The 14,359-nt window shown below is 32.1% G+C and overlaps 2 protein-coding genes across 2 annotated transcripts; one reads left to right on the forward strand and one right to left on the reverse strand.

The window, feature by feature from the left end:
- The first annotated feature begins 725 nt into the window (after positions 1 to 725).
- DENR (density-regulated protein) lies at positions 726 to 3,846 on the forward strand. The gene is made up of 4 exons (XM_072528558.1): positions 726 to 935; positions 1,068 to 1,317; positions 3,546 to 3,685; positions 3,738 to 3,846. The coding sequence occupies exons 1-4, from the start codon at positions 840 to 842 to the stop codon at positions 3,780 to 3,782; spliced, it is 531 nt and encodes a 176-aa protein (XP_072384659.1). The 5' UTR covers positions 726 to 839; the 3' UTR covers positions 3,783 to 3,846.
- A 2,993-nt stretch (positions 3,847 to 6,839) lies between these two features.
- Positions 6,840 to 8,193, reverse strand: Polr3I (RNA polymerase III subunit I). The gene is made up of 4 exons (XM_072528561.1): positions 8,079 to 8,193; positions 7,915 to 8,026; positions 7,707 to 7,859; positions 6,840 to 7,070 (listed from the first exon to the last, which is right to left on the reverse strand). Exons 1-4 carry the CDS (start codon positions 8,084 to 8,086, stop codon positions 6,942 to 6,944), a joined length of 402 nt encoding a protein of 133 aa, XP_072384662.1. The 5' UTR covers positions 8,087 to 8,193; the 3' UTR covers positions 6,840 to 6,941.
- Positions 8,194 to 14,359: the final 6,166 nt, after the last annotated feature.

Here is a 14,359-nt window from a genome sequence, read left to right on the forward strand (position 1 = left end):
ATCCACCGTCCGTCCGTAGCCCGCAGTAAGAAAGCTATGCTTTCAAAAATTGGTTTCCTGTTATATTTAAAATTTTTAATGGCAAAAACAAGACCAATTGTTCAATATAGCTGACCATTTTTCAGCCAAATACAGTCATTTGTTTTATAGATTTTTGTCAATGAGATCGTTGCCAACATATTATTTTTGTCCTTAAAAACTTTTAATCCTCAATAAAAAAAAATAAAATACTTGACCAAATTCTGAAACCAACTGACCATTGGTGACCATATCATGACCCTTAAGACGTATTTTTACAAAATTATCAGTGGAAATTTTACTCTTTAGTGTTACAGTTTTCACCGTTTTCACGTTTTCTACTAGTTTCATGTTTACTGTATAGGTGGCGCAAACAAACTAAAATTATATAAATAGAATTAAATTTTTTTTAAAGTATCACTACTTAATATTTTTATGTAAAAATAATAAATTCATTTTTTATATTCACTTGATAACATTTAAAAAACAAAATATAAACAAAGAAAAACCTAAATTCATCCTAAATCCAACATGTACTATTATCGGCAAAATATAAATAATATTCTACAAAAAAAGATCAAAACTCAAAATAACTAACAACTAAGAATAAAAGCAGAATTTTAACTATAAAAGAAAAAGGTAGACATAATAAGGAAAATATCTTTTTGCCGCTAAATTTAAAATCTTTTCAGTATTCAGTTACCAAAATTATGACATTGACATTTATTTCTAAAAGGTTGAGGTTATTTTAGTTGAAAACTGTGGTTGATGCTAGAAATTCAATTTTTTACTGAAATTTGTAGTATTTTTATAACCAAAATATGTCTGTTGAAGAGAAATTGAAACAAGGTCCAAGAGAAGGAATTACGTACCCCTTACAAGTTGTGTATTGCGGTAATTGTTCAATGCCAATTGAGGTAGGTCCATGTATTTATATCCGATGGAACATAAACTCATATAGCTTAATATATTTTGTTCTTATCACTGAATATAACATGTGTTCCTAAAGGGTTGTAATGTTTTTAATTCAAGCTATTTTGTTTTTATAGTACTGTGAGTACTATCCCGAATATGAAAAGTGCAAGCACTGGCTAGAAGTTAATTTACCATCAGAATTCGAAAAAGTAAAAATTGGCGATGATAATCCGGTCGAAGAAGAGAAGAAAAGACAGAAACGCGGAGGCAAGGGTATGATCAAAACAAAAAAAAAGGAGGATGGTCCCAAACAAGTTTGTGTTTCGAGAGCTCCAAGAGGCAAAAAGAAGTCTGTTACTGTAGTTACAGGATTGAGTAGTTTTGGTAAGATTATTTTAAATGATTTTATATTATTTAAATGCAAAAAGTGAGTTGAATTAAAGTATCATCACAATTTCTTGACTACAAGCAATGAAATAGTATAGACACTCTTAAAATATTAACACTTATGGAGACAATGCTCTCCATTTTAAATGTAAATAAGAAAGAATTGTAGGCCAGTCGATAGGGGCGCTATTAAAACATATGATTGTTATTCTTATAGTTCAGAGATTTGAACTCCAGGTTGATTTTTTTTGGTATATTGGTTTATTACACTTTATTACAAAAAATAATTATAAGAAATTCATAGGTTCACCTAAAATATGGGGTTTCTGTAGGCAATGATATTTGAACTTATAATAAGTACTCTTAATAGATCAGATAGTCAAATTTGTCATGCACACAAAAAAATCGTGCCATACATTCATTTATTTATAATGGCAATCAATGTTTGTGATTTTATTAATCATGCTTTAATTTCACTAAAGCAAAACCATTTGATTTATACTTTGATATAATCATCAGATCAGAGCTAATTTCATAAAACACAAGAAAATTGTATTATATATTCAGTAGTCTCTGATGGAAGTCAATACTCATTGTTTCATTTTAAAGCAATAAAAAGTATGTACTCTGGTGGTGGCCATAACTCTGTGGCTAGATACTGCTTACCAAGCCGGAAAGTCAGGGTATGATACTGGTAGACACCAGAAAGTTTTCAGTTTCTAATTTAGCTGTCACCACTGTGCTTCGGAGAGTATGTAAAGTTTTCGGTTCTACCTACATAAGTAGTCATTAACATTAAAAGCCAGAGCGTTATATGAATGGAAGATGTGCAATTAGCCAATTAGTTTCAGTATGACTGGCTATAACAACAAACAGCTTCTCCAAATAAAAAATAGTATATACATTTTATTTTAGAAGTTTCAGTATTCAGTTTTTTATTGTAAAATAAACTTTTAATCTCAAAATGACAAAATGTTTTGTCAAATCTTAATCCTGATGGAAAATAATCTGCTACATTCCTGTTTGGTTTCCATTGAACACATACTATTAGTCTAAAATCTCACTGCAGGATCACTACTTTCATAATTTAGTTAATCAACCTCTCAATTGCACATACATTTGAAATTAGGAGAATACATTGATACTAGGTTGCCAGTCAAAAAGTGGCAGCAAATATTTTTAATTCAATCAATAGTGATTAATTTTTGACAAAAATTTTATTTCGTTAATTTATTTTTTTAATAAAATATGCTGCTCATGATGTATGTACTTGTTTTTTGTATCACATTAAACCTAATTTTTTTCTTAATATGATGATATATGTTTGCCTGAGACTAAATGGTTGAAAATTATTGTTTCCATCTGTTAAAAAGTGAGGTATCATAGATAAAATAAAAGACAGCTAGCGTGCAACGCTACTGGTTTGAATTGTCAGTTGTGTGAGTTTTTAAAGCATATGTTCTTGCACCTTAACTCTATTTTACTTCATCTTTGATACCTCACATTTTTAAAAGCTCTCAACCCTAATGTGTGACCATTTCTTCTCAGGCAACCCTATATCATCTTATTAAGAAAAAATTAGCTTTAATTGAATACATATAAAAAACATGCATATATGTCATGGGCAGCATATTTTATTTAAAAAATAAAGAATTAAATAAAGTTTTTAAAGAATTAAAAATATTTGCGGCCACTTTTTGACTGGCAACCTATTACCAATGTATTCTCTGAATTTTAAAGGTATGTAAAAATGTGAGAGTGATCCTGCAGTGGGATCTTGCACTTTGTATTCAGACAATAAGTCATTTTATTACAATATTATAATTAAAATGATTACATTGTTAGATATATTGGCTGAAGCAGATTTGATAAATTATTTACAAGTTTTTATTTATTTGTTTTATAAATACATACAATCTATATTTATTTCTATATCAAATTAACAATAAACAAGAAATAAAAAATTATTTGATGTGGGGTGGGATTTGATCCTACACATAGAGGGTAGAGTTTCATCTCCTAATCACTCACACAATTTCATCTTAAAATCAATACCAACATTTTAAAACGAGAACAAAGCTTGTTTCAAAGCGTTGGCCTTCTATGAAGTCTATATTTCTTGATATAATGCTGAGTGGCATAAAAACTGTTTCAAAACAATATCTTTGCTTTTTTTTAGAACAATATCTTTTCTTTTTCAATCTATCTATTCTATCTTTTTTCAGATATTGATTTGAAAGTGGCAGCCAAATTCTTTGGTACAAAATTTGCATGTGGTTCATCAGTCACAGGTGATGATGAAATTGTTATTCAAGGAGATGTTAAAGATGACTTGTTTGATGTTATTCCAGAGAAGTGGCCTGAAGTAAGTGATTCAATTTTTAAGACATTTTTAGTATTAATTTCTGTCTTTTTAGATTGATGAGGATCTCATTGAAGACTTGGGTGACCAAAAGAGATAAACTATTTATATTTTTTTAAGATTAACTTCTAAGTCATAATAACAAATTAAACTATTTGTTCGCAGTTGTTGTTTTATTTTAGTGAAGTTTAAATTTCCAATTAGATGTGGATTTAACAGTTAAATATCTTCATTGGCAATTCTTTTATTTCGTAAGTCATGTCAGTGTGGCATTTATGTCAATGTCATTATTAATATAAAGATTGTACATAAACAATTATATTTAAAGTTTATTAAAAAAAATTGCAAGTTATGTCATTCTGTACAAATGATTAAAATACAAAATGCATGTCATCTTTATTGCACAAACTACTCTAATTGGGGTCTTTGGTGTCTATAACAAAAAAAAAACTGGTATACTCAGTTTGCTGATCACAGTGCCTAGTAATTATTTTTTGTTAGGTTGGTTAAATTTTGACACTAACAGTGGCTGGAAATTACTGTACAACCAAGTGTACATGCTTATAGCCAATATTTAACCACTTAATTCATTATCCTGTGTCTGACACAGATTGTTTTTTCAGTAAATTCGGGACTTGCCTGTGTCTAACATTGTCAACCACAGTACAGCGCTATTCAAATGTTTTATGACTGTTTCTGATCCAGTTATGACAAATTTATTATATTATTTTTATTTAATTTTTTTATTTTTGACATTTTTTTCTAAGAATTAGAATTAGTATTTTTTGTCCTTTTTACAGTTTACATCGAGTTTTAGATGTAGCTGTACTTAAGTCTATTTTTATTTCTTTCTGTCAGGTAGTAGATATTTTTGTGTTACATTTGCAGTTTAGTTTATTTTCATTATTTAAATGTTTTATGACCTTTTTTTTTAATTTTTTTTATTTACACCCTACTATAATTCTACGTCCCTGATATGTATTTGCTTTTGATTATACATACATATTAAATTTTTTAAAGTAAAAATATTTCATTGACTAATTACAAACACTATTATAAATTATATGTAATGTAATGTTTATTTACGGATTTGCCATTCTATTAAAACACAATGTGATTACATAAAAAGGTATTTTCGATCTTATTCTTAATAGTACTTAATGATAAATGAAAAAAATCAATACTATTAAATTTATCTGCATTTCTACACATTCTCTGTAAGGGTGTATTTACAGTATAAGTTTGATTATGAAATTCTAAATAAATTAAGTCTTGGGATCTGGTGTCTCTACAGGGAGTACAGAAGTAAACCTTTTCCAAAAGAGCACTAGCATCAATGCCTCCTCGGATTAATTTATATATTAATGCTACATCTAGCAATATTCGCCTTTCTTCAAGAGTAGGCAATTTAAGTAAAGATTGCAAAACAATGTATTCAATTTCATTTACAATAAATCTTAACAACTTTTTCTGTACTCTTTCTAACAGATCTTTGTAGCATTTATAATGAGGAGACCAAATATTACTACCATATTCCAAAACCGATCTAATCAGGAAACAGTAAATATTTTTCAGACAATAAATATTATCAAATTCAGAGAGGCTACGTTTCATGAAACCTAAAAGTTTCATGGATCTATTAGAAACGTCAGAAAAGTGGTCCCTGAAGATTACTGTAGGGTCAAAAATTACCCCAAGATCCTTAAATGTTGTGATTACCTCTAAAATATTCGGTCCAATATGGTATTCAAATGAAATCAGATGTTTGTTTCTAAAAAATTGCATTACCTTACATTTATTTATGTTCAAATTCAAGGCATGTAAGTTATACCAATCCAATAAACTACTTAAATCATTCTGTAATAAACTACAGTCATTGGAATTTTTTATGACTATAAATTTTTAGATCATCAGCATAGAGAAGAATATTACTATGATAAAAACAACTTTTTGTATCATTTACAAAACAATTAAAAAGCAGAGGAGATAAATGTCCATCTGTGGAACACCAGATGTTACATTGATAGTAGATGACAAAAATTGGTTAATTTTTACAACTTGAGTTCCATTTGTGAGATAGCTCTCCATACAGCCTAATAATCTTCCATGTAAAATAGCATTATAAAGTTTAGACATTAGAACAGTATGATTAACTCTATCGAATGCCTTTGAAAAGTCGGTGTAAATTACATCAACCTGGTCATACCCTTCAAGAGCATCCAACAAAAATTCTTGTAAAAGTAAAAGATTAGTAGTAGTAGAACGCCCTGGAATAAAATCATGTTGGTCGGGCATTAAAGTAAGATTCAATAATGGACCAAGTTTTGCAGCTACAATCCCTTCAAAAGATTTAGCGAAAACTGAAATTTTAGATATAGCTCGGTAGTTTTCAATATTTTCTCTATTACCATCTTTATGGACTGGGGTAATATAACTTTTATTCCATATCTCTGGAAATACACCTGAGCTCAATGATAAACTAAATATTTTTTGTAAAATATAGCTCAGAATAAATCTACAATTAAATATGAACAAAGGGGATATATTGAAGTAAATTATATATATTTTTAATGTCCCTGTCATGAAAAATACCCTTATTATGCCCCTTAAAATATATTTTTTTAACTTACATAATCGAATTATGAAATAAAAAAATGGATTATTTTTAACTGTAAATTTTGCATTAAGTGGTTAAATAAAAAAATATTCACATGTAGTTTAATAACAAAATAAAAGTTTTTAACGAAAGTTATGGGAGTATACACTCCCATTATTTATGGCCTTCTTTTTTCAATGAAAGAAGTCTGAAACAGTAAGTTTATTTGAGGTGTTAATAGTGAGAAGCAGGAATTTTTGCCTTGTAGATTTCTGACAATTGATCTGTCAAAATCTGCAAGCTAAGCTGATGGACTATAATAATTCTACATAACTAAGTCATGATTAAAAATAAAGATTGCCATGATGGTCACCAATATCCGAAACAGTAAAACAGATAGGAAATACATGAAAAAGAACTCACAAGTGAAATTCACTTTTATTTGAGAAAGTCAAAATTTTACCTAAAAATGACAAATAATTATTTTGAATGAAAATAAAGGGTAATACTATGTAAATTCTAAAAGCACAAAAGGTTTTAGAGGACAACATATAATTAATGTTGTAATAGTAAAAACAATGTATTCACAGCAAAAAATAATTTGTTAAGTATAAAAATATGCATTTATTACAAAAGTTACTCTAAAAAAAATTCATAAACAAATCACTCTGGTTCTTCTTCATTGTCTTCCTCTGGTTGTTCTTTTACAATATGTGGAAAATGTCTGGCAACTATATTCAAAATGTCTTGAACTTGTTCCTCTGTCAGCCTTTCCTCACTTTCTTCAACCATCTAAAAATAAAGTAGCTAGTTGAGAAACATGTTCAGTTTACTTGATATGGCATACAGAGAAGGAAGAAAAACATTACTTGATAATTGGAATGTAAAACAATATGGCAACAGATTATTGGTTGAATATTATGTGTAGATAGTCTAGGAGTTTACAAACTTTTGTTTTTATTATACAATTAAACTAAATTACTTGTTTTTCTTATAAATAATATCACCTCACAGATTTTACCAGCAAACTCTGAGAATTGCAGATATGCATTTTTACTTATTCAAAACAAAAAAATATTGTGTCCACCCGAAAGATTTAAGTAGGTACTTTATGTAAAAGTCAAATTTTGTTGCTTATCTATATGCTAAAGAAATACATCTCTTAACTTTAATTGTCATCAATACTAAATATTGTAGGAGCCAAATTCTGACTGAACATTAAATACAAATACTGTCATTTTTATACTACACATAACTAATTTGTTTTCTTATGAGAGACATCTGCAAAAATGATTAAATCCAGTTTTTTCAAATAATATATGAAAACCAATTTCAGCCTTCAGTAGTTACTAAACACCTATTCTTATAATTAATGAAATGCTAATTGATCTAATAACTAAATATTTAATAATTTCGCAATATACAAACCAACTGAATCTCCAAAGCTGTTGTCGGAGGTGAATTAATAATCATTAAAATCTCAGTTTTGTTCAGGTTGAAAGCAGCCAAATCCTTCATACAATCCCTGATCGTATCCCGAGTCTGGTCATTTGAAGGAGTGTTTTCCAAGTATCTTATAGTCTAAAAATTAGGTAAGTAATCTCGATGTGATGTTTTAAATATTGTAGAATATTACCTCGTATGTTATTGTAGCAAGTTGTCCTATATGTTTCCTTTTTCCGTCTTTGATTGTTTGTAGATGTTTTAAAACCTCATAGTTACTAAATGAGGCACAATTACTATTAACTCTAAAAAGGAAAATTAACAGTGAAATGTTGTAACAACTTTTTAACTACTTACATTTCCATTTTTATTTGACAAACTTTTTTATATCAGATAATCAAAATCTAAACTTTGTTATTGTTTTACATTGAGTTGTTTTATTAAAATTTGAGGTTATGTTTACGTTTACGACAGAGCTGTTAACGAACTTAAATCTTCTTCTTCTTTTTGTTTTTATAATATAACATTCACGATGTGGTAATACTCCAGCTCAATTTCATGGTACAACGAAGAAGGTAAATGGCTGAATTCTCTTAAGGTGGACGCTTCTGTTTTTACAAAATCTTGACGTTTCCATAGGGGTAGACAGCAAAGAAAATTTAGATTTTAGTTTTCTCTTTACTCTACTGTCTTTGAGATTTATAAAAACATAGTAGAAGCAACGATGATCTTAACAACAGCAACGACCCTCATATAAAATGACTTAGGTACGTAATGTCAAACAAACCGTTTGTCTACTTAGGCCGATAATATTTATGTAATGTCCCGCAGAGCGGAGGAGGCGACGGCAATATTCAACAACTTAAGAAAACAGTCACAGAGATTAGACTAGAAATAAACACATAAAGGACAAAAATACTAACATAACAAGAGCAAACAGAAACTTAAATAAGAGTAGAGGATGAAGTGAATACCTTCACATAACTAGGAATCAAATTAAATATAGAGGGATCGGAAGAAGCAGAAATTAAAAAAATATATAATAAACACAACAACGCCTGTTTCTTCCGGACTCACACACTCACAAACCCGTACATTGGAAATTTAAGATTAATATCTATAAAACTATCATTAGATCAATAGTACCTACGTTATTAATGTGAGACATGGATAATGACCGAAAACACAAAAATGAAGAAAAAGATCTAACAATGTTCCTTGGACCCATTAACAAAAATAGGATATAGAAGAGATCTAGTTGACCAGCCAACCATGAAATTTATCAACTGCTCAAACGAAACACATATCGCAGAATTCTCTAGACACGAAAGACATCGATTGGCTGTTCATGTAGTGAGGAAAGATGACGACATATTGCCAAGAACATCAGATTGTTTAATCGCTAATCTTAAGAAGTGGTAAATAAGAGTATGTGTACATTGATAGTAACACATAAAAATACTGCGGAGCATACTCTGTTTGTATGCAAGGACTGGATGTGAGAGCAGCTTAGGCCAGAGGGCCATAGTGGAGGTGCTGGTGAACGGGTGCTTCGTAATGAGAAAAATTGGAATCTGTTGATGGTATGATTGCTACGGTGATGAAAAAGTGAAACGAGAGAGAGCGCGGAGGAACGCAACAATAATATATTAGTTTAGAATGGAGCAGAGTAGAGATAGCAAGGTGAAGTACTACCATATAGCTTTTCCATCACGCCTTTTTCAACGGCTGAAGGTTTTTAGTACCATATTAACCTTTTTTTGAAGAACTTCCATCACGTAAAAACATGGCGGTAGAAATTATACATAGCCGAGGCTTAATTGGGGCGGTAGTTTCAATGAAAGAAGACGAAAAGTGTTCTTAATGAATGTTCTAGTATATTAACACCATAATGCTATTTTAGTTTAAACTACTTGGGGGTCGATCAGTTATTACGTAACGCAATTAGGGAGAGCAGGCCTTGTAAAACGTTACGAAGCGTAACAGGGCGGGAGAGGAGTTTAGAACAACGCGTTACGTAATACTGTTTTTCTACTTAAATAAAAAAATGTGCAATTAAAATCTCCCAAATTGGCAATCCTTTCCATTTATATTTTACAGGTGATCCCTCGATTGTATTGTACAATATTGTTATTTTGTTCCTTTTATTTGTTTTCCACAGGGAATCCTTCAACTGTATTTATACGTCCTTTTTATTTTGTTTTTATTGTCAACAATACACAGAAACACGTTGCCTAAGTCAGTGTGGTTAATTTGAATTCATACTGTAATGTCATCAAAAGTTGAAAAAAAATTGATTTAAAGAAACAAAAAAGGGGATGTGAGACTTTGAGAGTGACCGAGGAGGGGAACTAGCTTACTTATCAACTACACACGGTGCGATGGTTTTTAATTTAATTTCTTTTGGAGCGTCCTATTTTATTCTATTGGATTTTACTGAATTTAATTCAACTCTTATGTGTACAACCGGGTATCCACCGCGCCATACTTTTGCGTATAATTTCATGAAAAATTGAAATATCGATTTTTTCCTCTAAAACCGCCTCGTTGAACTATTTGAAAATATGAAACTGATGTAGGAAAAATTGTTTTCAAATTTTTTTATCCCAAATTACATGGTTTTATGACACATACACTTTGGACACAACCAGGTATCCTCTAGGTGTAAAATTATGTTTTCGCTCAGAAATTAATTAATAACATTAATTAATATTGTATTTAGGTAATGGTAGTTTATAAATAAACAACAAATATGATTTTTAAGTACTGAAAACCTTTATTGAACTTTACGCAGTCGATACAATTGACATACAATTCATCGCAGGCGGGTTTTTCGCATACTACACTACTCTTTCGTTTTTCCTGCGTCGTTTTACCGCCTTCTTATAGCAGACGTAACATTAGTTTTCTTGCCTCTAGTACTGTCACGTGACTGGTTTTGGATAGCAGGAATCGCAGAAGGGTTAAGCTGTAGACCGATCATGCTCTCGATAGCCGCATTACTTGAGGATTCACAGCGCAACCTTCAATGAATAGCTTCGCCAGTTTTTCATTCAGTTGCCGCAAGAAAATACGCTGTTGATTCGTCTTTTTATCGATCATCTTGTGGTTTTCGTAGTAGATAACGTATGCAGCAAGATCTCCTCTATCCACAACATTGAAGAACAAAGCATATATATTTAGGGATTCTACAGTATTCACTGCCTTCCCTCGCTCAACCGTTTCCATCTCTCTCTGTTGTTCCATTCTCCATCGTTCAGTCCTCTCTTACTCATGGCGTCGTCTACTTCGTTCCTCCAGGATTTTCGGGGTCGTCCTCTTTTCCTCCTTCCTATGGGGCTCCATTGGGTTATTTTCTTTATCCATCTGCTGTCGCTAGTTCTTCTTACATGTCCATACCACTTTAGTCTTTTTTGTTCTATATATGTTAGTATGTCTGTTTCTATTGATGTTCTTTGCTTTATTTCGTCATTACTTCTCCTATCCATTCTTGTTACTCTGCAGCATCTTCGCAGGCATTCCATCTCTGTTGCTACTATCTTACTGCTGGTTTTCTTGTTTATGATCCAATTTTCAGCCCCATATGTCATAATACTTCGCACTAATGTTTTATAAATCTGCGTTTTTGTCTTCATATTTAGGTGTCTATCCCACCATACTGAGTTAAGTTGTCGGATTGCTGTTCTTGTTTGTCCTAATCTTTGTGTAATTTCTTCCTCTGTTGTTGCCTTTTTCGTGATTATAAACCCCAGGTATTTGAATTTATACTTTCCTTTGATTGTTACGTTGTCATCAATCTGTAGATCTTCTATGTCTTCTTCACTTGTAGATAGGTACTCTGTTTTCGCGAGGTTAATATCTAGGCCAGCCTTGGTATATTCTTCTTGTAGTTTTTTCATCATGTAGCTGAGGTCGTCTTGGTCTTGTGCAATCACTACTTGATCGTCTGCAAAACTTAATGTATATAGGTATTCGTTCCGTACCGGTACTCCCATGCCTTCGCATTTTCTTTTCCATGTAGTCAAGGCTTTCTCTAAGTATATTTTGAATAGGGTTGGAGATGTGGAACAACCCTGCAGGAGCCCTTTTGTTGTGGTGAAGTCTCCTATGATTCTTGTTCCCATTTTAATGGACACTTTATTTTCTTTATACAGAGCTTTTGTAGCTTCTATGAGTTCCGTCTGTATTTCTAATTTGTACATTGCCTCCCATAGTTCTGACCTTGGTACAGAGTCATACGCCTTTCTCAGGTCCACAAATGCCAAGTGTAAGTGCCAAGAACAAAGCAACTGGCCATATTGCCGTTCGTCTATGAGTTGTGTATCTCGTTACCATCTGATCCATAGTATCCACCCCACTTTTATACATATTATAAAAAGTGATAATGCTAGGCTTCTTTGTTTCGTCGTCATTTATAGCAGCATCGTCGTGGATTGTCGGAAGTAAGATTACAGCCTTATTTTTTTTTGAACCTAAAGTCATCTGTTTCGGAATGTATGACTTGCTTTTACGAAGAGTACTTACTACAGATATTTGCCACGAAAGCAAATGCTTGGCAAGTGGTAATGATGTAAAAAGATTGTCCATTGTTTTATCTCTACTACTTCCTTTGTAAGATGCTGCTAGTTGTTTGAAGACTCTCTCACCTTGATTTTTTCTCGGTTATTACCTGTTTTTCCTGAATAAATAACTCCTTGCAGTGGGTACGCATTTTCGGCATCGCAGATCTACCATATTTTTATGCCATACTTTGCTGGCTTTTACGGGATGTATTGCGTAAATTTTGTATGGCATCGAAATGGGTATAGCTGTTCGTCAAATATCAAATTTGTAGTCGGTTTGTACATTTTATTTAAATTTGAATTGAAAATGTTCCATACCAACCTTTAAAAAATTTATCCAACACGCTACAATATATTCATTACATACCGACATCTACTAACAGTCGACTAAAGTTGCTCTGCGCAGCGCTCCGGTACTCAGTTGTTGTTTATTTTTGGAATGCTGCGGCGGGCTCAGGATCTCCAATATGACAAATACTTTCTTCTTCTTTACGTGCCATCTCCGCGACGGAGATTGGCAATCATCATGACTATTCTGAATTTAGATGCTGCCGCTCTGAATAGTTCGATTGATGTGCATCCGTACCATTCCCTCAAGTTACGCAACCATGAGATTCTTCTCCTTCCTACACTTCTGTCCTGGATTTTCCCTTGTATAATTAATTGAAGTATGTTGTATCTTTCATTACGCATAACATGCCCCAAATATTGCAGCTTTTGTGTCTTGATGGTTTCCAATCCCTCCATTCTATTGTTGACTCTTCTCTTCTCATGACTTCGTTGTTTGTTACACGCTTGGTCCATGATATCTTCAGGATTCTTCTATACACCCACAGTTCCAAATGCTTCCAACGTTTTAGTAGTTGACGCGTTAAGTGTCTATGCTTCTATCCCGTAAAGCAGAGTCGAGAAAATGTAACACCTTGCCAGCCCAACTCCCAAGTCTAATTTCAGTTCTCTTGCACAAAGCACCTTTCTGCCAAGATAATTGTAGTTTTCAACTTGTTCTAAAGTTTTACTGTTAATTGTCAGGCTTTTATCTTTATTTTGGGTTTTTGATATCCTCATAAATTTAGTTTTCCTGATGTTTATTGATAATCCATATTCTTCTCCATACTCAACTATCTTGTTCATTAGCTTTTGGAGGTTGTCTGCTATTATGATAATATCGTCCGCATATCTAATGTTGTTAATTGGTGTTCCATTGACCTTTATTTCTGTTGTTTCTCCCTCAAGAGATCTTTTCATAATTTCTTCAGAGTATGCATTCAATAGTAGTGAACAAATCACACCTCTGTCGTACTCTTTTAATTTCGAGCTCTTCTGATGTGTGTTCATTAATGCAAATGTGTGCCTGCTGTTTATAATATAGATTTGTTATAATTCGAAGGTCATTGTCAGTTGGCTTTGAGGGCGTCCATTAGCTCTTTGTGGCGGACTTTATCGAAAGCCTTGTTGTAATCTATAAAACAGACGTACATATCTTGGTTCACATCCAAGAATCTCTGGATTAGTACGTTGAATGCAAAGAGAGCTTCACGGGTACCTACGCCTCTTCGGAATCCAAATTGGGTGTCTTCAATATTCATATCAAGTATTTGGTAAATGCGGTTATGAATGATCTTTAAAAACATTTGAAGTGTGTGAGACATCAGGCTTATGGTGCGGTGGTCGGTGCATTCTCTAACATTTTTCTTGTTTGGGAGACAAATAAATTTTGAGGTCAACCATTCATTTGGTATGTCACTCGACTGATAAATTTCAAAAAGAGCTTTAAGAGGACATCCATGTACCCGTTTCCTATTATTTTAAGAATATCAATAGGCAGTTGATCTGGTCCCGGGCTTTTCCGTTTCTGGTGTTCTTTAGTGCATACAATTTTTCTTCCTTTGTAATTTCTATACTTGTTTCTCTGTCCTCTTGAGATAGATATATCTTGTAGGTTTCTTCTTTCGTCATCGAAGAGCTCTTCCATATATTCTTTTCATCGTTTTCGCTTTTCGTCATTCGTTATCATAGTATTTCCATTTTTATCTAAAAGAGTTGTGTTGTGGTTGCTTTTTTGTAGCCCTGCCA

This window comes from Diabrotica undecimpunctata, chromosome 1 (genome assembly GCF_040954645.1).
Source record: "Diabrotica undecimpunctata isolate CICGRU chromosome 1, icDiaUnde3, whole genome shotgun sequence".
Taxonomy (NCBI): Eukaryota; Metazoa; Arthropoda; class Insecta; order Coleoptera; family Chrysomelidae; genus Diabrotica; species Diabrotica undecimpunctata.